General features: G+C 43.1%; 1 protein-coding gene across 1 annotated transcript in view; it reads left to right on the top strand.

The window, feature by feature from the left end:
- The window catches only part of SEMA3A (semaphorin 3A), a 253399-nt gene that overhangs the window by 82437 nt on the left and 147825 nt on the right, over positions 1 to 23137 (top strand). Inside the window, exon 3 of the mRNA XM_063134309.1 lies at positions 4079 to 4141. Within this exon, the coding sequence (XP_062990379.1) occupies positions 4079 to 4141 (63 nt within the window). The remainder of the gene's footprint in view (positions 1 to 4078; positions 4142 to 23137) is intronic.

Consider the following 23137-nt stretch of genomic DNA (forward strand, 5'->3'; position numbering starts at 1 on the left):
TATAACTCATGAGTTCCACAAGCTGACCCTTTTCTGCTGCCAGCAATTCTCTTAGAATACTTTAAAACGAAATGGAAACCTCCTAGAAGCTTGCTATAAGAAGCATAGGCATGAGATGGGCACCAACACTAGAGACAAGATGAACTATTAAACAACTTTATTTATTACAGGGCTATTTTGTACATAAGCGAACACTAGTATTTACTTTGAAGTTGACAAATGAATGCTTGCTGACACTTCTTAAGGACTCAGCAGACACTGTTGTTAATACACGCCTCTTATTGAGTTCTTTTACCTCAGGCCAAATTCTCTAAACTTCCACCCAGCCAAATACACTAACAACTAGGTCCAGTTTTGGGGTACAGTCTTTCTCTGAGTCCCAAAGTTCTTCCTGTTGTATCTTTGGTGGCTTAGACTGTTTATTTGGATTTTAATGCCTGCTTGAGTAACCTTCTTCTGGCACGATCTTAGGGCAGCCTCCTGGCATAACACCACCTGCTCCTGATCTTCACCAGCCGTATAAGGTTACCCCACAGAGAAAGAATAGTTTAATTGGCCTTGACTATTCTCTTTCTCCTCAGCTTTTTCCTAGCGTTTCTATACATCAGCAACCTTGGGCATGTCTACACCAGTCCTATATCCCACAATTGTACCTGTGCCTCCAAATGCTACACAGGGTATCCCGGGACGATCCCTCCATTTTCCTGGGATAACCCTTAGGTGTAGAAAGGGCCTGTCTCTTCCCTGACTACCCACAGACTGACCAAACTCCTAACTGTCCACTGCTTAACTGTCCACTGCCATTTCTTAATTGCTCTTTTCCACCTAGCTTATGCTCCCAGCCTAAGCCTCGTGTGGCGCAGAGTGGTAAGCGGCAGTTACTGCAGCCGAAACTCTCCCTACGGCCTGAGTTCGATCCCAATGGAAGCTGGTTCTCAGGCAGCCGGCTCAGGTCAACTAAAATGAGTACCCAGCTAGCTGGGGGAAAGGTAATTGCGACTGGGGAAGGCAATGGCAAACCACCCCACTACAAAGTCTGCCAAGAAAATGTCAGCGAAAGCAGGCATCCCTCTAGGAGTCAGCTTGCACGAGAGGTTCCTTTCATTTCCTATGCCCCCAGCCAATCAAAACTGAATTTACCTGATTCAGACCCCTTCTATAAGTATTGAAAGCAATCGCCTCTCTCCCCGTTGAACAACACCAAACAGCTACTATTAAAACACACCTTCAATGGCAGTAACAACACTAGGCTTCAGGCCTACACAGATATATTATAGCCTCTCAGAGGCCAGACAGACACAGTATTTAGAGAACAACAAATGCTATTTGGGGCTGCATTAATAGAAGTATAGCTTCCAAATCACGTGAGGTACTGGTTCCTTTCTATTTGGCCCTGGTTAGGCCTCATCTAGAGTATTGCGTCAAGTTATGAGCTCCACAATTCAAGAATGACGCAGACAAGCTGGAGCGTGTTCAGAGGAGGACAACCAGGATGATCAGGGGTCTGGAAACAAAGCCCTATGAAGAGAGACTGAAAGAACCGGGCATGTTTAGCCTAGAGAAGAGAAGATTGAGGGGAGACATGATAGCACTCTTCAAAATACTTAAAAGGTTGTCACACAGAAGAGGGCCAGGATCTCTTCTTGATCATCCCAGAGTGCAGGACACGGAATAAAGGGCTCAAGTTACAGGAAGCCTGATTACGGCTGGACATCAGGGAAAACTTCCTGACTGTTAGAGTAGTACAACAATGGAACCAGTTACTTAGAGAGGTTGTGGGCTCTCTCACACTAGAGGCCTTCAAGAGGCAGCTGGACAACCATCTGTCAGGGATGCTTTAGGGTGGATTCCTGCATTGAGCAGGGGGTTGGACTCGATGGCCTTATAGTCCCCTTCCAATTCTGCTATTGTATGATTCTATGTATACATGGCATTTCTTCACAAGCTATCTAAGCAAGAGACCATTGCTGCAATGCTGAAAGATACAGTTCAACACGGGTAGATGAACATAATGGTGCAGATCTGCATGAAAATTGCTTGCATGTAGGTAAGCCCACTTTGATGTGTGGATTTCCTTGCTGGATCAGGGCAATTATACTTTCCAGCCATTCTCTTTGTCTTTCACCTACCTTTTTTATTCACCTATCTCAGCACTTCTTAATCCAGGAACAGAAACATCAACCTTCGAGTCAGACTTTTCTCATGAAATTTTCAACCCAATTTTATAAGCTTACAAGGACCCATTGTTTGTATTGCAGGTTTTTTATCGGAGATATTCCAACCTGAGAGCTTTTTTAAAATCCAAAGTGAAACACCAGACTTCATTATAATTCACCCCCACCCTAAATTCAACTTAATGTGCTGTGTTTTTTTTTTCCTAAATAAACCTTCCCCTGCTTTATCAGTAAACTCTTATAAAACTAAGGTTACAATCCAGTCATGTTACCATTCATATTGCATTTTCAAGGCTCCCAACTGAATCTTAGCCTGGAATTATTTGAAGATCATGTTTTATTCTATATGCAATTCCTAAAAGCTTTTTGAAAGACATGAATAATTCACTATGAGGGTCTTTGGGCTTTTGCCGCAGAAAATGAAATGGATTTTCCAAGAGAACGAATAATGAACACGTTTGAGGTGAGATTGCGAATCTCTGCAGAATTATTGGCAGAGAAGTCATTCGTCACAAGAACCTCAGAATTGCCTTAGTCCAAGGTTGGGGAACAAGAGGCCCTCCAATTGTTGTTGAAGTTCCATCATCCATTACCATTGGCCATATTGGCTGGAGCTGATGGGAGTTGTAGTCAACAATATCTGGAGAGCCAGCGGTTCCTCACTCTCCTGCCTTAGTGGGTCAAATAAAAGTCTATCCAATCTTGCGTTCTGTTACCTAAACAGGCCAGCCAGATGATCTTGAAGGTAATGGCCATCTCTTTTTTTGACCCATTATCTGGAATTGCCTCCAAGTTTGGAAAATCCATTAAAAAATGGAGAAAGAAATGCATTACCACAGTAAGCAATGCGAGAAGCTGCCCTGTGCTGATTACTTACTGGGTTCTGGGCCTTCTATGAAGCAGTTAGGTGCTCACCTATAATGTCTGATATTGAGCAAATTGAGCTCCCTTCTGCTTTGAAATCTGATTTAGACTTTTCCATTACATGACTCTAGGACCATAGATTCCATGAAAGACAGTTAAAGACACATGAGAAACGGGAACGAGAAGAATATTATCTCCTTACGTTATCAACCTGATCTGGACCACTACTACAGAGAACTGATATTGTATATTTATTTATTTATTTATTTATTACATCTGTCGGGGATGCTTTAGGGTGGATTCCTGCATTGAGCAGGGGGTTGGACTCGATGGCCTTGTAGGCCCCTTCCAACTCTGCTATTCTATGATATACCGCCCCATAGCCAAAACTCTCTGGGTGGCTTACAAAAGCTAAAAACAGTAAACATTAAAAAAAGTATACAAAATTTTAAACCATCAAAAACATAAAAACAACAGCTTCGGCTATCGGGCGGTATAAAAATGTAATAAATAAATAAAAATAAATAAAGTATAAAAACAACAGTATCCATTTAAAAACAAAAGTTCTGAGGTCCGTTAAAAAACAAACTTAGCATTGTTAAATGCTGTTAAATGCCTGGGAGAAGAGAAAAGTCTTGACCTGGCATGGAAAAGATAACAGTGTTGGCGCCAGGCGAGCCTCATCGGGGAGATCATTCCACAGTCAGGGGGCCACCACCGAAAAGGCCCTCTCCCTTGTTGCCATCCTCCGAGCTTCCTTTGGAGTAGGCACTCAGAGGAGGACCATAGATGTTTAGCGCAGTGTATGGGTAGGTTCATGTTGGGAGAGGCGTTCCATCAGGTATTGTGGTCCCAAGCCGTGTAGGGCTTTATAGGTTAAAACCAGCATCTAGTATAGGGCACGGAAACGTATATCCGAAAAGTATTTCAGTAGGTAAAAAAGAGCTCCTAAGGTGGCAAGCATTTTCTGGACATTGCATACATTTCTGAATTGTTGAAGCATGAAATGACTTAAAGTGATTTTTATTTTACATCTTTAGATTGTGTGGCCTGTATCTCATACCCGTAGGGATGAATGCAAGTGGGCTGGAAAAGATATTCTGGTAAGTACAAATATTTATACTCCCCCCTTTGTAAAGCTAGTCAATATTTCATGAAGTTCCATCTTTTTAAATTTTAAAGCTCCTTTTACTTATGAATTACTTTGTTATGATAGATTTGAACATAGGTAAGCTTTTCCTTTCTCCCTATGTGAGGAAAGGTTTACATGTAACGGAATGGGTATATAATTGTCCCCTTATTTGAGGCCTTTTAAAAGTTTGACCTCATTTCTGTAATGACTGAGGCCCTCAATTTGCAGTGAACACTGAATAGACAGACCATTGTGAATGCAATAAGTCTCATTAATGTCAAGAAGTTGCCTTGAAGGCCTCAGGGGTCTTCCCTGACAGGAACACATTGATGTCTAAGCGATGTTAATTTCCCCCCTTCTATTGTGGTTTTTCACACACACACAAAAAAGGGGGGGGGAGAATGAATGAAAGAAAAGAAAACAGTTATTTTATTTCATCACTCTTTCCTTCCCCCATTTCCTCAGCTCTTCCATATGATATATTGAAGATAAATCAGATTGAAAATGGCAATAGTATGGTGTGGAAGGTGTGGGTGTGGGAGGGGTCTGGAACGCTTAGTAACCATACTGAAAATAAATACACTTCATATAAGTCAAAGGGGAAATCACTGTGCTTGCAATAGCAGAAGAGAGAATGAAGTTTGCTCCCAAGTGTATATACCAGCAACTCGATATTCAGAGATGGTTCACTAAAATATTCATAATGTCAACGGCTGATGGTCTGCATCCTAATACTGTCTCAGGTCATAAGTGAAAATGGGTTCACTAACCATAGCCCAGTCCCCAGTGAACAGTTGACTCTCTCTCTCTGTCTCTCTGTCTCTTTCTCTCTTTCTCTGTATATATATTTGTTCGTTGGCTTACATCAAAAGAGAGAGAAAGAGAAAGAAATTGGAATTTGCCTGAGTGGAGGTGACAGAACTGAATGGTCGTATACAAGACCATATTATCACTAATAACACATTTGCCCTTTATAATATCTCCACTGCCTTTGACGCATTTCAACTGTTGCAATTCCAGTAAAGTCTAGAACAAGTGAAGTGATGCTTTTTATTGGGCCAGCTAATCTTTAAAACTATGGGAAATGAACTCCACCTCCAGCATTTTTTTCCCCTTCGGAGGAAAAAGTAAAAGACGATGTTATATTTTCAAGATCCTTCAATAAAGTTTGAGCATCATCTTGCATTCTTTACCGTTGACAAAGCATAAAAATATAGATAGATGCTCAAGAATATCTTAGCAGGCTTTCATTAAAGAGAGAATGGAGTATACAGAAAATGTAATTTAATATTCATACTAGGACATTCTTATCATGATAGCAAAATAGTTCACATTTGTGATTGTCTAGAACTTTGAGTTCTCAAGGTTTTTTTTTAAATAGTTTTATTTTAAACTATGTGATTATTAATCTCAAGGCACAATCAATTCCATACTGAAAACTCAAATTCCCTAACAATAGGCCAGCTGAAACAGCTGCATTGTGTATATGAAATGTATATTAACTGTATGTAGCTTATATGAACCCCACTGGTAACCTCAAACATGACCTGAGACTAAAGGTTTCTTTTGTAACTATATTGGATAGTATGCTGTATTTTCACTCTGCTGGAGTCCAAATGATTCCTTCTATGTTGATGTCAATCACACAGTGCAATGAAACTGATATAGTCAGGGGTCTTGACATTCAAAGTGCCAGAGTGATACCACAAATTGATAAATAAGGAGAACCCTGAACATCTCAGCTTTCATTTTCAGTGGAGAGAGGGAGGAGAAGGGAAGAAAAAGATTTGGCCAATTTGGGTGAAAACTTGTAAATGTGTAGATGCTTTTGGTTAAAGGTCTAGGAGCCAGAGATGATTGAAAGGGTGGAGTCGAAGCTTAGTGGTAGACCACTTGCTTTACATGCAGAAGGTCCTAGATTCAATCCCCACCATCTCCAGGTAGGGCAAAGAAAGAATCCCGCCTGAAAACCTGGAGAGTTTCTGCCAGCCAGTATGTTTTATACTGGGGTAGATTGACTACGGGACTGACTCAATAGAAGGAAAGTTCTTGTGAAATTTACAAGAACAGTGCACAAGAGGTGTGCTTCATCTCTCTGTACTGCAACCCCATTACCTCTCTGTAGCCATAGCTTGACGGCTCTTTATCCTGGGGTGATCCCCAGGATCGTCCCTGTGCATCCACATGATGCACAGGGGATCCCGGGATCAGGGAGGGATGGTCCCTCCCTTGCCCCGGGATCTCGCCCTCCCCTTCAGGCCCATGGAACGCGTGGCTGGGTGCCACGGGTTGACCCGGCTCCACATGATTCCTCACGAGGAGCTGCACCCATTGGGGGTAGGGTGGGGGCAGCAGGTGAAATAATTTAAATTTTAAAAATTACTTACCTTTTGCACACAAGCATTCACGCACTGCTGGCCCTTTAATCAAACAAATGGCAGACGCAACGCCTCTCCTTCTGAGGTCATCGCGCGTCACGTGTAAACAGAGGAGGGATCTCACGTTAAACACAACGCGAGATCTTCCCTCCTCCGTCGTGGGCTAACAGGTAGGTCTAGCTAAGGCCTGTGTGTGCCCCAGGACTTAGACATACATGTGTGTAAATCTCAACAGGTGATTATGCTTAAGCCTAGTCTGTACATACAGGAAGCGGTAGAATACTGAAGTGGTAGAATGGGATGTACCATTTTGGAATGTAGGTGGATAATCACATTTTTTAATGCTCCCCTAGATTTTTTTTAAATAATGTTTTTATTAAAGATTTTCATATATTCAACATATCACAAACATTATAATATAAGTAGTATAACATAATATATCCCCTCCCTCCCCTAAATGAATAATAGTAATAATAATGAAAGAAAATTAAGAAAACAGTGGAGTGAAGCTTATTGTGTTTATTACATTTTTAAAATTCTTATAAATTTACTATAAATTTATTCTATATCGGAAATGTCATTCCGTTTATACAGTCCATATATCCCTAGCTGTGTTCGACATATATGTCAACATCTCAGAGTCAACTGTGTGTGAAATGAATTTCCACCATATAGCACTAAACACTAGTGGGTCATCTTTGCCTTGTAGTACTCGTAACTTATGTGTTATTTCCCCACCCCCCACAAACTGCAGTAGACCATATGTTCTTATACCTCTTATGCCTCTTTGTCAAGATGATCCAATTTTTCCCCACTGCTGTACTATTGTTTGTCTTGCAGCTGCTATTTAGAAAGTTACTAATTGTTTGGCGACGTTAGGTTCATTTTTATTATAATACAAGGATAATAAAAATGATTCTGGGGTAAAATGAAAATGCTCCCCTAGATGAAAATGCTCCCCTAGATGAAAAACTCTTTGAGAACAGAAAATGAACAGCAGGCAAAGAACTGGAATATAGGACCTTTCCTCCTGCTGTGCTAGTTTTACAGGCATGTTTGTATATATAGGAACATTCACAATTGGAATATACCACCTGCAGACTATTGTGATACACTTCACGCTGCCACCAAGGCATTCAACCACTTCATTCTTTCCCCATTCTACTACTGATTATTATTATTATTATTATTATTATTATTATTATTATTATTATTATTATCATTATTATCATTATTATCATTATTATTAGAACAATAAATGTGCATACATGTGAGCTATACTTGCAGCTAAATGTGTGAATGGATGCCACTAAAAAAATTTACTACTTGCGTCATCCAGGGTGGCTTGCAACACTTGAAAATAAAGCAATCTTAGTGGCAGGATCATATGATATGCTACTCCGGATTGCTTCGCTAAGGCCCCCGATCCCATCTCCAGGATATCTATAGATGGATGTAATGTCTAAAAACCAGTGAAGGCTGGTGGCTTCAGGGCCAGTGCTACCATAGAGGCCACTCAGGTGGCCGCCTAGAGCACCAAGGTAAGGGGGCGCGCCGAACGCCGCACCCGGAAGCCGCTCTCCCACAGCGGCTCTGAGAGGGCGGCTTCTGGGCGCGCTGTTCCGAAGCCGCCCGCCGGCCCCAGCGTCCTGGCTTCACTTCAGCTGGGCACCCACCCAGCCGAAGTGAAGCCACGCCCACCCCCCACTCCAGCGTCCTGGCTTCGCGCCGAAGCGAAGCCAGGACGCTGGGGTGGGGGGCCAGGTAGGCGGCTTCGGAATGGTGTGCCCGGAAGTCACTCTCCCAGAGCGGCTTCCGTCCGGGCATGCCATTCTGAAGCCACCCCCCTGCCCCCCTGCCCCCCAACCCCAGTGTCCTGGCTTCGCTTCAGCTGGGTGGGTGAGATAGTGCCCCGCGCCCAGGTACACTGGGGTGGAAGTAGGTGGGTGGGTGAAAGCAGCTCACCTGCCTAGGGCACAAAATAGTCTGGCAACAGCCCTGGGTGGCTCCAATTTTGGTGGGACGATGAATCTGACCTGGGTTTCAGTCAGAACCAGCTAGAACTCTCAAGGGAGCTATCTAAGGTGCTAAATCTATTTTGGGGATAGGGTTCAGCATTTTAGCCAGGATAGGGAAAGGTTCTGCATGTCTACTAAAGTATGCACAAGCCCATAGCCAGGGGAGGGGAAGCTAGGGTGTCCATCCAACCTCCATTAATTTTCTCTGCTCCCTAATTATTTGTACATAGAAACAAATAAAAAGCAGTTTACAATTTTGTCTCTGAAATTTTGTCCCTTCCTACTTTTTAGGTAGAACATTTAGGCTGTGTACACACATAGATCTCTTCCACATGAGTACCCCACCCCCCCGGATTGGGCCATGTCTCCCTTGCATGGGGGAGCACTAAGCACATAGATCAGTACACACGTAGAGCCCTTTCCCACACCATCTCAATGCATAAACGATAGGGAGGAGGTTCCACCCTGATCCCCTCTGCTACTTCTTCTCCAAGGTTTAATGCCAGCAACAGAAGGGCCATAAAATATCCTTCGTTAATTAGTGCCATTATACTTTACAGAGAGATTAATTCATGTATTAAGAGAATTTATTTTAATGCTTGGATTATGAATGAAAGATATGATTAAGGATCACGAATAAAAGATTTTTTTTTTCTGTCTGTGGATTATTTTTCTATTTATGGGAATGGCTATAAGGATTTGTTTTTGAAGGAAAGACTCATGTAATATTCCATCCAATGAATGCAATTTAAAAAAGGAAAAGGAATGATGTGGTGCTTAAAATCCCACCAGTGACACTTAATGTTTTAGAGGTTATTTGGCATGTAGAAGGAAGGATCAGTTGATTTCGGTTGAACATTGAGGGGAAACTTCCTAACGGTCAGAGTATTCAGACTATGGAACCAACTTCCTAGGAGGTATTCAAATAGAGACTGGACAGCAATCTGCCAGGGATTCTTTAAATTGGATTCCTGTAGTGAGCAGGAGGCTGGACTCAATGGCCTAAATGACCATTTCCAACAATATGATCCAGAAAATTATGCTCTTTTTTAAGGTTTGAAACACCAGCTATATCTCTGTGTCCTCATTTAGTCTGTCAAGCATTGATGACTTGATTGTTGTTTTTTTTAAAAAGAATTCTTTTGTGGTTATATTTTATTGAGAAGTTGTTGTTCTAAGCTATTCTGGTCAGGCTTCTCAGCTTCTTTTCTTATTCCCCTTTCTGCGCCTCCTGTTGCTTGCTCCCAGCATAGGTAGAGGTATTTTTCCCTGTCCAGAGATGAAGATCCCATTTTTAGTTATCATGACTAATGACCACCCTCCTTGAATTAATCTATTCTTTTTTAAAACCAATCAGTGCCATGTGTTGATTTAGGGAAGTACTCATTCTTCATTTTGGGCGTGGTGAACCTACTATCAATTGGTGACTCCAAATTCTAGTGCCTGACAAGAGAGAATAATCTATCTCTATTCACTCTCACTACACAGCTCGTCATATGCATATTCATTTTTATTAGAAAGCTTAGTATTTGACTGATAGCTTTCTTCAAAGGCAACAGAACGTAAGAAGAGTCATGCTGGATCTAGTCCAGCACACTGTTTCCCGCAGTGGCCATCCAGATACACTCTTCAAATACTTGAAAGGTTGTCACACAGAGGAGGGCCAGGATCTGTTCTTGATCCTCCCAGAGTGCAGGACATGGAATCATGGACTCGAGTTATAGGAAGCCAGATTCTGGCTGGACATCAGGAAAAACTTCCTGACTGTTAGAGCAGTACGACAATGGAACCAGTTACCTAGGGTGGTCACGGGCTCTCCCATACCAGAGGCATTCAAGAGGCAGCTAGACAGCCATCTGTCAGGTATGCTTTAAAGTAGATTGTTGCATTGAGCAGGGGGTTGGACTTGATGGCCTTGTAGGTCCCTTCCAACTCTACTATTCTTTGATTCTACAATTCTAGGCTCATGAAAAGCCCACAAGCATGAGATGAGGGCAGTAGCCTTCTCCTGGTGTTGTTCCTCAGCAACTGGTATTGAGAGGCATGCTGCCTCTGATCCTGGAGATCGCATATATCCGGAATGACTTGTAGCTACTCATAGGCTTATCCTCCATGAATGTCTCCAATAAAGCTATCTAAGGCTGTGGCCATCACCACGTTACAAAGGGGGGAATACCATACGTTAAGATGTGTTCTATGAGGAAGTGCTTCCTTTAGTCTGTCCTGATACTCCTTCCAGTTTGTTTGCTTGTTTCTGCTCTCATGCGAAAGGTAGAACAGCTTCTCTCTAACCACTTTCTCCATCCTAGAATGCGCCTGCCACGCCGTGATGCTTCTTCTATCTAGCATTTCTACTTCGCTTAAGTTTGTTTTTACCAAATTGGCTGGTAATGCCCTTGTCCCAGAACTCTCCTTCATATATGCATGGCACTTTTTATTCCTGTTCCAAGTATGAAAACAATAACTAAAGCAAGGCTTAAAAAGAGGGTGGTGGTGGAAATTTGTAGGATTTTCCTTTAGGGGATCCAGTTTCCTGCAGCCAGGTAGTGTGTGACTGACTTGTTACAGCAGCTTCATGGTTATCAGTCTGCTTCCGGACACAATTCAAAGTGCTGGTTATGACCTTTAAAGCCCTATTTGATTTGGAACCACACTATCTGAAAGACCATATTATGCCGTATGAGCCTGCCTGGGTTTTAAGATCTTTGGCGATGCCCTTCTCTTGGTCCCTCCAACATCAAAGGCACGTTTGGTGGGCATTCAGGAGAGGGCCTTCGCCAAGGGTGCTCCAAGGCTCTGGAATTCCCTGCCAAGTGAAGGTTAGGCTGGCTCCTTCTTTGTTGTCTTTCTGTCAGTGGGCAAAGACATTTTTATTCAGGCAGGCTTTGGCACCTAAACTGAGTTGGGTGCTACCTATTTATTTTATTGTTGTGCTTTTATTTATTATTTATTGTTTTAATTAAGAGCTCCATCACACCTGGGGGAAAATGCTGGCTACCGTGGTTTCCCTGCTCCTGGTTTCATTGCTCAGTTACTTCCTGTTTGAAAACAAGAAGTAAACAATGAGGACGAGGCCCATTCAGTCGGGTGTTGTAATCACGCTGCTTCTCCCACACACAGCAGGGCCTTTTCTATACGGCTATTTACACCGCCATAAATGTGCATCTTTCCATTTTCGGACAGATGACGCAGCTGCAAATGAGAAGCCATCCAGGGGCAAACCTTGGAAAATCCACTCCAAAAACGTCGGGCATTTACCCTGACTTTTTTGGCAGTGGAGGTGCCTCTGCGGCTCTAAAACAGTAAAAAAAAAAAAAGATTAAAATGTGGGGGGGGGGGGGAGAGGAACAGAATGGGGGGGAAAGGAACAGAAACCTTTTTTTAATTTTATGAGCTAAATATGTGGATCTCTGCAGAAACAAATTTTTGGAGGACCGGGCAACCCCCATTCTGAATATGTAGAGTTCCACATATTGTGGTCTTTAAATAAGAAAAAAAGGGGGGGCGGTTTCATTCCTTTCTTCCTCACCCTGGGGAGAAATGGCCACATTCCTTTCCTCCCCCATGTGTGTGTGTGTGTGTGTGTGTGTGTGTGTGTGTATATATATATATATATATATATATATATATATATATTCAAGCGGAGGACCAGGCAACCTCCAATCTGAATATGCGCTGCTCCGCATATTGTGCTCTTTAAAAAAAGAAAAATGACCCCATTCCTTTCCTCCCCCCATTTCTTTTTTTTAAAAAACTTTTCAAAGGTGCTGGGAAGGAGAATTTGCACTTGCCTTCCTTCCCATGCAGATGACAAGAAAGAAGGCAAATGCGGGAGCAAGGCACCTCCCGGTGCCAAAGCACCTCCGTATAGCCAGGGGCCAGGAGAGCAGCAACCGGACTTTTCCTGGTTTTTCTTGCGGCACAAGGAAGGCCAGAAGGGGTGGAAAGAGGCAGACGATGTCATGTGAGGGACCGGCGAAAAATCTGTGAGTGCCCAGTAACGAGCGTGCAATAAAACACTCACCGGACGGAGCTCTAAGTTTCTGTTTAATCTTGGTTTTTTTATAGTTAGTCCCCTTGAGTGCCATTCCTGCCCTTAATTTGTTGCCTTAATTTCACACTTTGAATCTTTTAAAATCTTATAGTGCCGTTTGAAGAAATAGAGCACTGTAGATTTCTGAGAACTTTCTGTTCCAGATATGGAGATGTGACAAGGAAGGGTAAATTGATCGTTCCTATCTACTTTCTGGCAGAACAATCTAGTCTCTGTTATAGTGAAACCCACCTATTGCTTCCTGTCTCGCTTAGGCAGTCCCTTCCTGATTTAACCGATTTCCATGACTCTAGGTCCTGTAAGGGTGTCACCAGCGTGTTTGAAAAAGCAACTTGGCAAGCCCTTCTCCCACAAATATCACTTTGTGCCAAATTTTAATTGAAGGGAAATTTTAGACTTCCTACAGTGAAGGTGTTTCATCTTAATATTTCCTATGGGAAGGTAAGAAAAGGCAAAATCAAAGGAGCTTCAAAAATGTGAATGTATACAGTGGGACAAAGGCAGTTTGATAGCTTGAGCTTCTGCGGTGTGTTTGTTGACAACATACAGACATTGCTAAGCAACTGCATCATATAGATCCAGCAATCTGCCCCGCTCTTTCAACACTTCATGCGCAAACGCTCAGAGCTTTGAAGCACATTTATCACAAGCGGCTGCAGCTGCGAATCTTTACAGGATATGTAGGAACTGAACTGGGACTAAAAAGATTAGCTGATGGACAGATGTCTAAGTGGTTTCTAAGCATGTAACAGGCTGGCAGGAGTTGCCCCATGATCTCTACCTTCTTAGCAAGCGAAATGCCACCTTTAATATTGATCTGCGATTTTATGATCCCACCCAGGCATGATACAAAATGGGATTTGTGGCAGAGTATAGGATGAGATAGGGATCAGCTAAAGGCAAATCGCAACATGCATTGTATTTAACTCTTCTTATAGAGCAAATTGGGGAAGTGCTGAGCTATACATTACGTTTAAATGTTGTATGCCAAACCACTAGCAAAATGCTTCTTGTAACAGAGAGACTGTACATTCTAGGGTTTGCAGCTGGGGGTGGAATAGTTAAAACTCCTGTCCCTGCACACTGTGATTACTGTGACAATTACCCTTACACACACACACACACACACACACACACACCTGTAATTAAATAAAGGGGGTAAACAAATGTTGTTCCCAATGACACATTAAGCATCACATTTAATTGAACATTTGATTTCAATCTGTGACTTAAGCAGGTGCATAAATCTCTTTCATTGGGACATAAACATGCTTGCATCACACTTTAAGATAAGGCATTCAATCCTATACACACTGGAGTGGAGAATGGATTGAAATCTGGGTCATTAAAAATAGATTTTAAGATTGCTATGTAGAGAAATAGTCTTTGGCTGCAGGCCTACTGAGAGTCAGAATGTCTTCAGACGAGTGTTTTAGCGCACACACGCTACTGCCCCCTTACGGATGTTTGCGCAGCCTTTAGGTGACGTTGTCTGCCTCCCGCACGCCTCCCATCCTTCTTGCCTGTTTTCCATCACAAAATGGACTCCTTTTAAACAGACTTTTTAAAAAAACGAAACAAAACCGGAATGCACTGTGAACTGCTGCGTTTAAAACGGCCCCTGAATGGGCTACATGGTCTTTATTTACTTCCTCTTTCTTCTCCCAGTAGAAAGACGAAGTATCATGAGACAGGAGTAGGGGTAGAGAAGGAACAGTAGGGAACCGTGATTCACCACCTTCTGATGACGCTCTTAGGCATGCCGAACTCTGCATAGGATTGGGCTGTTTGTATAAAATTGTCCCTGTTCTTTAAGCCTATCAATACTGTATAAGTTCATTTGCAGACTGGCTGCCCTTATATTTCTCTCTCTCTCTCTCTCTCTCTCTCTCTCTCTCTCCATCTCTTTAACTGTTAAATGTTAACCGAATGCATTAAAAATTGGCTGTGGGTAGTGTATACAGAGAAAAGGAATCTAAATCTTCCCACGAGCTCTGTTGTATCAAGAAATCAGAAAGATAAGTTGAGTCACTCTGGTCAGTTGAACACTTAATCAGGGAGACAGTGAGATTTAAAACGGGATGTGAGGGGCTACCAAAAATACCTTATCACCATCCACACCCCATCAGCAGCTTCGTTCTGAAAATTCCCAGGAGACGTTCCAAGGCAAGGAGGAAATCTAATTTTGTGGTTATCACTTACGTTACTTCCCTTCTACAATATCCATCATGCCTCGGAGCGATACCATTCCTGAGAGGAGTTGAAAGTCTGTATTGGAACGTCAAATGGCGAACCTTTCTTTTGTTTGAGATTCTAGGTAACTTTCCAAATTTTTTAGACCAGAACCGGACAGGATTTTTCTGACTAACAGGCGTGTTCCAATTGAAAGCTCCTAGAGGAACATTATCCTATGGTGAAATGCGTGTATAGAAAATCTATATAATGACGAAGTACTGATACTGTCCTCCAACTTGAGCCCTAGCAGAGGTGTGCCCTGATCTGGCTTCAAAATCAGCCTTGTTAAATTCATATTTGGTGCTGAGTCCAAAGTACATTTCAGCGCTCTCTCTGGATTAGTTCTCACTGAGGTGGTAAATCTGTGTTTGGGTTGTTCCGCTTCTAAATGCAGATGGGATGCTCCATTACCAAACAAACAAACAAAACCCTCTTTCACACAGAAAAGTGCACATCATTTATTTTGATTTCTTTATTTACGTCTCCATACACCCGAAAGCTAAAGATCTCTGACAGGAACCAGGCAGTTTTCTTCGCTGGAGAAACATCCATGCATTTAGTCCCCCGCTTTCAATCTGAAGAGGTGCAGTCCAAAAACATGCAAATTAAGTGAGGCTGCTGATCGTGTAATGCAGCCCTTAAATTTGAGGGTGCCCAGTGGAGGATGGTAGCTCTGATTTCGGTGGGGCTGTGAATCCATTCTGGGTGTCAGTCCAAACCAACCACAACTTTAAAGGAGCTACCCAAGTGTTTAGGCGATATGGTTTGGCGCTACCAGGCTCAACTGAGGGGGTCTATTATAGAATCATAGAACAGCAGAGTTGGAAGGGGCCTACAAGGCCATTGAGTCCAACCCCCTGCTCAATGCAGGAATCCACCCTAAAGCATCCCTGACAGATGGTTGTCCAGCTGCCTCTTGAATGCCTCTAGTGTAGGAGAGCCCACAACCTCCCTAGGTAACTGATTCCATTTTCATACTACTCTAACAGTCAGGAAGTTTTTCCTGATGTCCAGCCGGAATCTGGCTTCCTTTAACTTGAGCCCGTTATTCCGTGTCCTGCACTCTGGGAGGATCGAGAAGAGATCCTGGCCCTCCTCTGTGTGACAACCTTTGAAGTATTTGAAGAGTGCTATCATGTCTCCCCTCAATCTTCTCTTCTCCAGGCTAAACATCCCCAGTTCTTTCAGTCTCTTCATAGGGCTTTGTTTCCAGACCCCTGATCATCCTGGTTGTCCTCCTCTGAACACGCTCCAGCTTGTCTTTGTCCTTCTTGAATTGTGGAGCCCAGAACTGGATGCAATACTCTAGATGAGGCCTCACCAGGGCTGAATAGAGAGGAACCAGTACCTCACGTGATTTGGAAGCTATACTTTTATTAATGCAGCCCAAAAGAGCATTTGCCTTTCTTGCAGCCATATCACACTGTTGGCTCATATTCAGCTTGTGATCTACAACAATTCCAAGATCCTTCTCATTTGTAGTATTGCTGAGCAAAGTATCCCCCATCTTGTAACGGTGCATTTGGTTTCTATTTCCTAAATGTAGAACTTGGCATTTATCCCTATTAAATTTCATTCTGTTGTTTTCAGCCCAGCACTCCAGCCTATCAAGATCACTTTGAAGTTTGTTTCTGTCTTCCAGAGTATTAGCTATCCCACCCAATTTGGTGTCATCTGCAAATTTGATAAGCGTTCCCTGCACCTCCTCGTCCAAATCCTTAATAAAAATGTTGAAGAGCACTGGGCCCAGGACTGAGCCCTGCGGCACCCCACTCGTTGCCTCTCCCCAGTTTGAGAAGGTTCCATTGATAAGTACTCTTTGAGTCCGATTCTGTAGCCAACTGTGAATCCACCTAATAGTTGTTCCATCTAGCCCACTTTTAGCTAGTTTGTTAATCAGAATATCATGGGGCACTTTGTCGAAAGTTATGTACTTCCAAAGCCAGCCTTCTCTCACTTGCTGCCTTCAGATGTTTTGGTCAACAATTCCCATCACCTCTAGCCAGCATGGCCAATGGTCAAGAATACTGAGAGTTGTAGTCTAAAGTACCTGGAAGGCACCAGATTGGAGGAGACCGTTCTACACCTTCTTAAAAAAATAAATTCATGATTTTAAAGTAGCAAAACTGCATGTGTGGTTCTGATAATGACAATGATAATAGAAAAATGCCCTTTTTACTAGGCATATGCTCCGCTCCGATTAGAAGCGCAGAAGCAGGAGCGAATTGGCCTGCTCCGCCTTGCCCAGAGGCGGAGTAGAAGCGGACCGTGGACCACTAGAAGCAAGGTGAAGAGAAGCGGCCATTTTCGGAGCGCTCCGGTTTCCGCGGTCCGCTTCTATCGCCATCTTGAAAAATTTCGCCCATAGGATTGCATTGCGGAAAAGAAAGGGAGATAACTGTGTTGTTTTTGAAGCTATCTTTCTGAAAATTCTTGTGCTTGGAGAGTCGTGGATGGAGGTCATTTTGAGACTATTCTCAGCTCTCTGCGTGGTGCGGGTCGCACGCTAGAATTTTTTAAAAAACCAGCGGGAAAAATACCTTTTCCGAAGGGCTGAGGGGCAGAGTCAACTCCCGGTCCTGATCACATGATCCCATAGTTGGAGGAGGGGATAGGCAAAACGGGTAACTTGGGATTCTGGGAACTTCTCTTTCTACTCTGAACGGACTTTTCCCAGTGTTTTTTAAAACAGTAGCCCCACCAAATGCACAAACACAACCTGTGAAATCATATACTAAGCCAATAATAAGAGATAGAAACACAGCACCCCTACCCACCCTAACTTTGGGGAACAACTGAAAAGATGTGGTGCAAGGGGATGAGCTCCCCTAGGGCATCCCATGTGGACGTGCCCTCACTCTCTCCTGTACTTGGAGGGCCATCAGAGCCTTCCAAAGAGAGTAACCCGGTGGAGCAATGCCTATCATGAGTTGAAGTGAGAGTTCTATTTCTCAGAGCTCTCGTGGTGGAGCAATGGCTTTCATGAGTTGAACTGACAGCCTTGCTTCTTAAAAGACTGGTTACTAGGACCAGTCAAATTGGCAGCTGCTTCCCCCTCCCCTGGGCATGTCCCCCTATTGCTGGTAAAAGACAGATATAGCCTTTTTAAAAAAGTTCTTCTTGTTGTTTATTCAGAAACACTGCTGCTTTTAATTCCACCCCTCCTTTGTTTATTTATTTATTTATTTATTTATTTATTCCATTTTATATGCATTACTGGCTTATCCTTGGCTCACTTCCTTATGCCCCCAGAAATGTCTGCTGCCTGCCTGCCTTCCCTCTCTCATCCCCTGCCCGCCTCGCAGGGATGTTGTGTGTGTCTGGCTTTGACTCAGGGGAGAAGTCCTTCCTGCGCTCACTTGGAGTTTTGGAAGTTCCAAATCCATTTTTCAAGTGTGGAAGAAGATTCATATTAGGTTGATGATCTCTACTCCCCAATTCATGGCATGTTGGGGTTTCCTTTGAAATGGCCCCATTGAGATGTCTGCAGGTTTAAGCTCCGCCAAAAAACAGGGGATGATGGGACTGCCTTGAGTCTGGGCGTGTGTGTGTGTGTCCCTGGATAAGCTATCATGGTGGCGAGTTTGAGGTTTCTAACATGCAAATTGACGGAGCTATCGAAAGGGGTGTGAATGGGGTGTTGGATTTTCATAAATTCCCCAAAAATCAGGGGATGATGGGACTGCCTTGAGTCTTGGCGTGCATCTGTATCCCTGGATAAGCTATCATGGTGGCGAGTTTGAGATTTTTAACGTGCAAATTGATGGAGCTATCGAAAGGGGTGTGAATGGGGTGCCCGATTTTCACAAATTCCCAAAAAATCAGGGGAAAATGGGATTGGCTTGAAACTTGGCATGCATGTGTATACCTCCATGAGGTGTCATGGTGCCAAAGTTGAGGTTTCTAACTTTCATAGAAAAAAAGTTGTATACTTTTTTAGCTTAATGCAAGCCAATGGGGGGGGGAACGGAGCTCCGATCCGGATCCGGAGCTCCGCAGCAGAGCGGAGCGGACATGGGCGGAGCGGGGGCGGAGTGAAGCGGGCCGATCCGAAAATCACGGATCAGGAAGTGAAGCGGAGCGGGGGGTCCGTGCACACCCCTTCTTTTTACCTTATAAAGCTGGATGATTCGGGGGGGGGGGTATTTTTTCATTAACAGCAAACATGTAATTTCCAAGGTTATGCATAAAAGATAATGACGCGTATCTAATGAAAATACATAAGTTCTGTTTTAATTCCCCCCCCCACACACACACACACAGAGCAGGTGTTTTGACAGATGGATGGTCTATTTTTGCAATGGTCCAGTAAAAAGTTTGCGTAACGCAACGTAATCAGTGTTGCGTATCTGCTCTGTTTGTTTTTTAATCCTTTCGTGTTTGGCTCCTTCATAGACATTTTTATTGTTTGCTCAGGTTATCTCTCTCTGTGTAATCCCTTCTATCTGGTTGATACATAAATTCTGAGAGACACTTAATAATAAATATAAAGACATACTAGCTTTTATTCTTAAAATGGTTCATATAAGGATGGACAGATATGTCAAGTCCATTTCTAAAAACATTCCCAATGTCCATTCCATGCTGGTTCCATGAAGTTTTTTTCTTATTTACCAAAAAAATAATTCCTACATACTTTGTATGCATTTTTCATAGAGAAGCATTATGGACACATGCCCCCATTGACTAAAGTGTGTTTGTGCTCATTTTAAAAATGTATGCAGGATTTTTTGCACATTTGTCAAATGTGCCAATATTGTCAAACACATTTTTTTTTTCCTTTTGCAGAATGCATTACAAGTACGGATTTCCAATCACAAAATGCATTTCCATGTTTGGTTACAAGATTGGAACCAAACATGGTTGGGTAATCCATTAAAAAACCCACAATGCTCTATAGAGCAAATTTCTATCCCATCACTAGGTTTTCATTCTCTCAAAAGAAGACTTGCAATTTTGGAAGCATATCCAAAATAATTCCGTTCAAAGCAGGTTATCAGTAAGGATGTGTAAGGATGATCTGATGAACCAAGAAGAGTCACATGCTGACATTGTATACCTATGATTCTGGTGTAGTGGCTACAGTGTTGGACTGGGGGTCAGGAGATCCGGGTTCTAGTCCCCACTTGGCCATGGAAACCCACTGGGTGACTTTGGGCCAGTCACAGACTCTCAGCCCAACGTACCTCACAGGGTTGTTGTTGTGAGGATAAAGCAGAGAGGAGGAGGATTATGTACGCCACCTTGATTTGGACGAGGAGGTGCAGGGAACGCTGATCAAATTTGCAGATGACACAAAATTGGGTGGGATAGCTAATACCCTGGAAGACAGAAACAAACTTCAAAGTGATCTTGATAGGCTGGAGTGCTGGGCTGAAAACAACAGAACGAAATTTAATAGGGATAAATGCCAAGTTCTACATTTAGGGAATAGAAACCAAATGCACAGTTACAAGATGGGGGACACTTGGCTCAGCAATACTACAAACGAGAAAGATCTTGGAATTGTTGTAGATCACAAGCTAAATTTGAGCCAACAGTGCGATATGGCTGCAAGAAAGGCAAATGCTATTTTGGGCTGCATTAATAGAAGTATAGCTTCCAAATCACGTGAGGTACTGGTTCCTCTCTATTCGGCCCTGGTTAGGCCTCATCTAGAGTATTGCGTCCAGTTCTGGGCTCCACAATTCAAGAAGGACGCAGACAAGCTGGAGCGTGTTCAGAAGAGGGCAACCAGGGTGATCAGAGGTCTAGAAACAAAGCCCTATGAAGAGAGACTGAAAGAACTGGGCATGTTTAGCCTGGAGAAGAGAAGATTGAGGGGAGACATGATAGCACTCTTCAAATACTTCAAAGGTTGTCACACAGAGGAGGGCCAGGATCTCTTCTCGATCCTCCCAGAATAACGGAATAACGGGCTCAAGTTAAAGGAAGCCAGATTCCGGCTGGACATCAGGAAAAACTTCCTGACTGTTAGAGCAGTGCGACGGTGGAATCAGCTACCTAGGGAGGTTGTGGGCTCTCCCACACTAGAGGCATTGAAGAGGCAGCTGGACAACCATCTGTCAGGGATGCTTTAGGGTGGATTCCTGCATTGAGCAGGGGGTTGGACTCGATGGCCTTGTAGGCCCCTTCCAACTCTGCTATTCTATGATTCTATGATTCTATGATTCCTTGGAGGAAAAAAAGGTGGAATATAAATGCAATAAATAAATAATATCAACATTGGAACTGTGGGTCATCATGGGGTACCTAGCTATTGTCAACTTGTTCCAAAGGTGTGGGGCCACTGCAGAAAAGGCCCTCACACATGTGGTCACCTGGCTGACTGCTCTCATGGGTGGACGAATGAAAAGGGCCTCTCTTTTTGAACTTTAAATGTGGGCAGGCTGATCTGGGTGAAGGTGGTCCTTCAAGTAACTTGGTCCCAAATTGTTTAAAGCTTTAAAAGTCAAAACCAGCACTTTACATTAGACTTGGAAACAGTAGAACCTTTCTTCCTAACCGATCGCTTTCTATGTGAAGAGAACATTTTACAAGGGGGGCATATGCAATTACGTGATTTCCTACCTGTAGTTTGTAGTAGTATATCCCAGAAACAGTGTTTCTCTGGGTTGCACATGTTGAGCTGTGTATATCAATCAGGCACAGTCAGTGACCAAACACTTCATGGAATTCAAAATTCTGTGCTTCCTTGCTTACCCATCTGATATATTTAACAAGGATACTCTGTGTGTGTATGTGTCATTGTGATATGTGTTTGCGCACACGCACACACATAGTTTTTTCTATGCTTGCCAGCATCTTACACTCTCACACAAACTTTAACTGCTCTGTGCTGTTGGCACTGGCTCCCCCATTAAGAACAAATATCCTGTCAGCTGGAGGGTAAGGCAGCAATCGTGAGGTGCTGCCAAGTTGGACAAGCCCAGTTCGAGACAGTCTAAGTCATTCCGGGCTCAGAGCCAGAGAACGGCTTTGTATTGAAGTTGACGCACTTTGTCACCAGTATCCAGAATAAGACTGTGTGCCAAGTTTCACAGCTAAGACGTGTCTGAATACCCTCATACCAGTGCTCCATGGAGGGAAGAGGAGAACCCGAATAAAATTGGCAGAGCATTTCAGTCCTGGCTATGTCATAACAAGTCTTCTACCCACAGGGAGGCTTTCCTATCCCACTTGGCAATCGCTTCACAAATGCAAATTTAATTAGGCTTTATAGCAGCCTGCTTCTAAGGGGTCCCAGTACCAGAACAGTTTTTATTGGCACTTCCTGTTTCCAGTTGAATGTGACTCTTTGGGTGGCAACCAATACTATGTGTAAATAGGACTTGTCCCATGAAGATACAGAGTGAGGGAAGGGTAGAACATCTCCTGCAACCAGCATTGTGGCCCCATCACCCGAATGGTGCTTTCATACAGGAACAGGAAGTTAGAACCGTGTGTCATTCTAGTCTTCCCTTCATTTTGTACCAATAACCAACTGAAATAATGAACAGTCTTATAGCACCTTAACAACCAACAGTTTTATTGCAGCACAAACTTTTGTAAACTAGAGATTAGAGGATTATGTATCACATGAAGCTGGGTCTAGTCTGCACAATTCATGCTGCAATAAATATGTTCCTCTTGAAGCTCTACAAGAGTATTTGGTGTTGCTGTGTACAAAAATGGATTTCCATCTGGATGATGATGATGATGATGGGGGATCACCTTCTCCTGTACAATCAGTCCCACACACTCAAGTCCTCTAGGAAGAATCTACTTCAGTCAACCAAAAGTAGGCTAACAACAATTACCCAGAGGTAACTGCTGCTCCCATACTGTGGAATGGCCTGCCAGAGGAGACTCGTCAACTTAAGTCTTTTAGCATTTAAGAAAGCTATTAAGACTGATCTCTTCCGGAAGGCCTACCCAGTGGAATTTTAGGATGTTTTTAGGATATTTTAATAATGTGTTCTATGTTTTTAATCAATTTTATGTATTTATACTTCTTGTTGTTCCCTGCCTCGATCCAAATGAAGAGGCGGGTTGTTGTTGTTGTTGTTGTTGTTGTTGTTGTTATTATTATTATTATTATTATTATTATTATTATTATTATTATATGATATCCCACCTTCTCCTCCAAGGGGCCCAAAGCAGTGTAAATGATCATCCTCTTGCTCTCCATTTTACACAACAGTCCTATGAAGTATGTTAGGCTGAGTGTCAGTAATGGGCTGAGAGTCACCCAGTCAGCTTCATGGTTCAGTGGGGACTTGAACCCAGTTCTTCCCAGTCCC

The sequence above is a fragment of the Elgaria multicarinata genome, chromosome 9 (assembly GCF_023053635.1).
Source record: "Elgaria multicarinata webbii isolate HBS135686 ecotype San Diego chromosome 9, rElgMul1.1.pri, whole genome shotgun sequence".
NCBI lineage: Eukaryota > Metazoa > Chordata > Lepidosauria > Squamata > Anguidae > Elgaria > Elgaria multicarinata.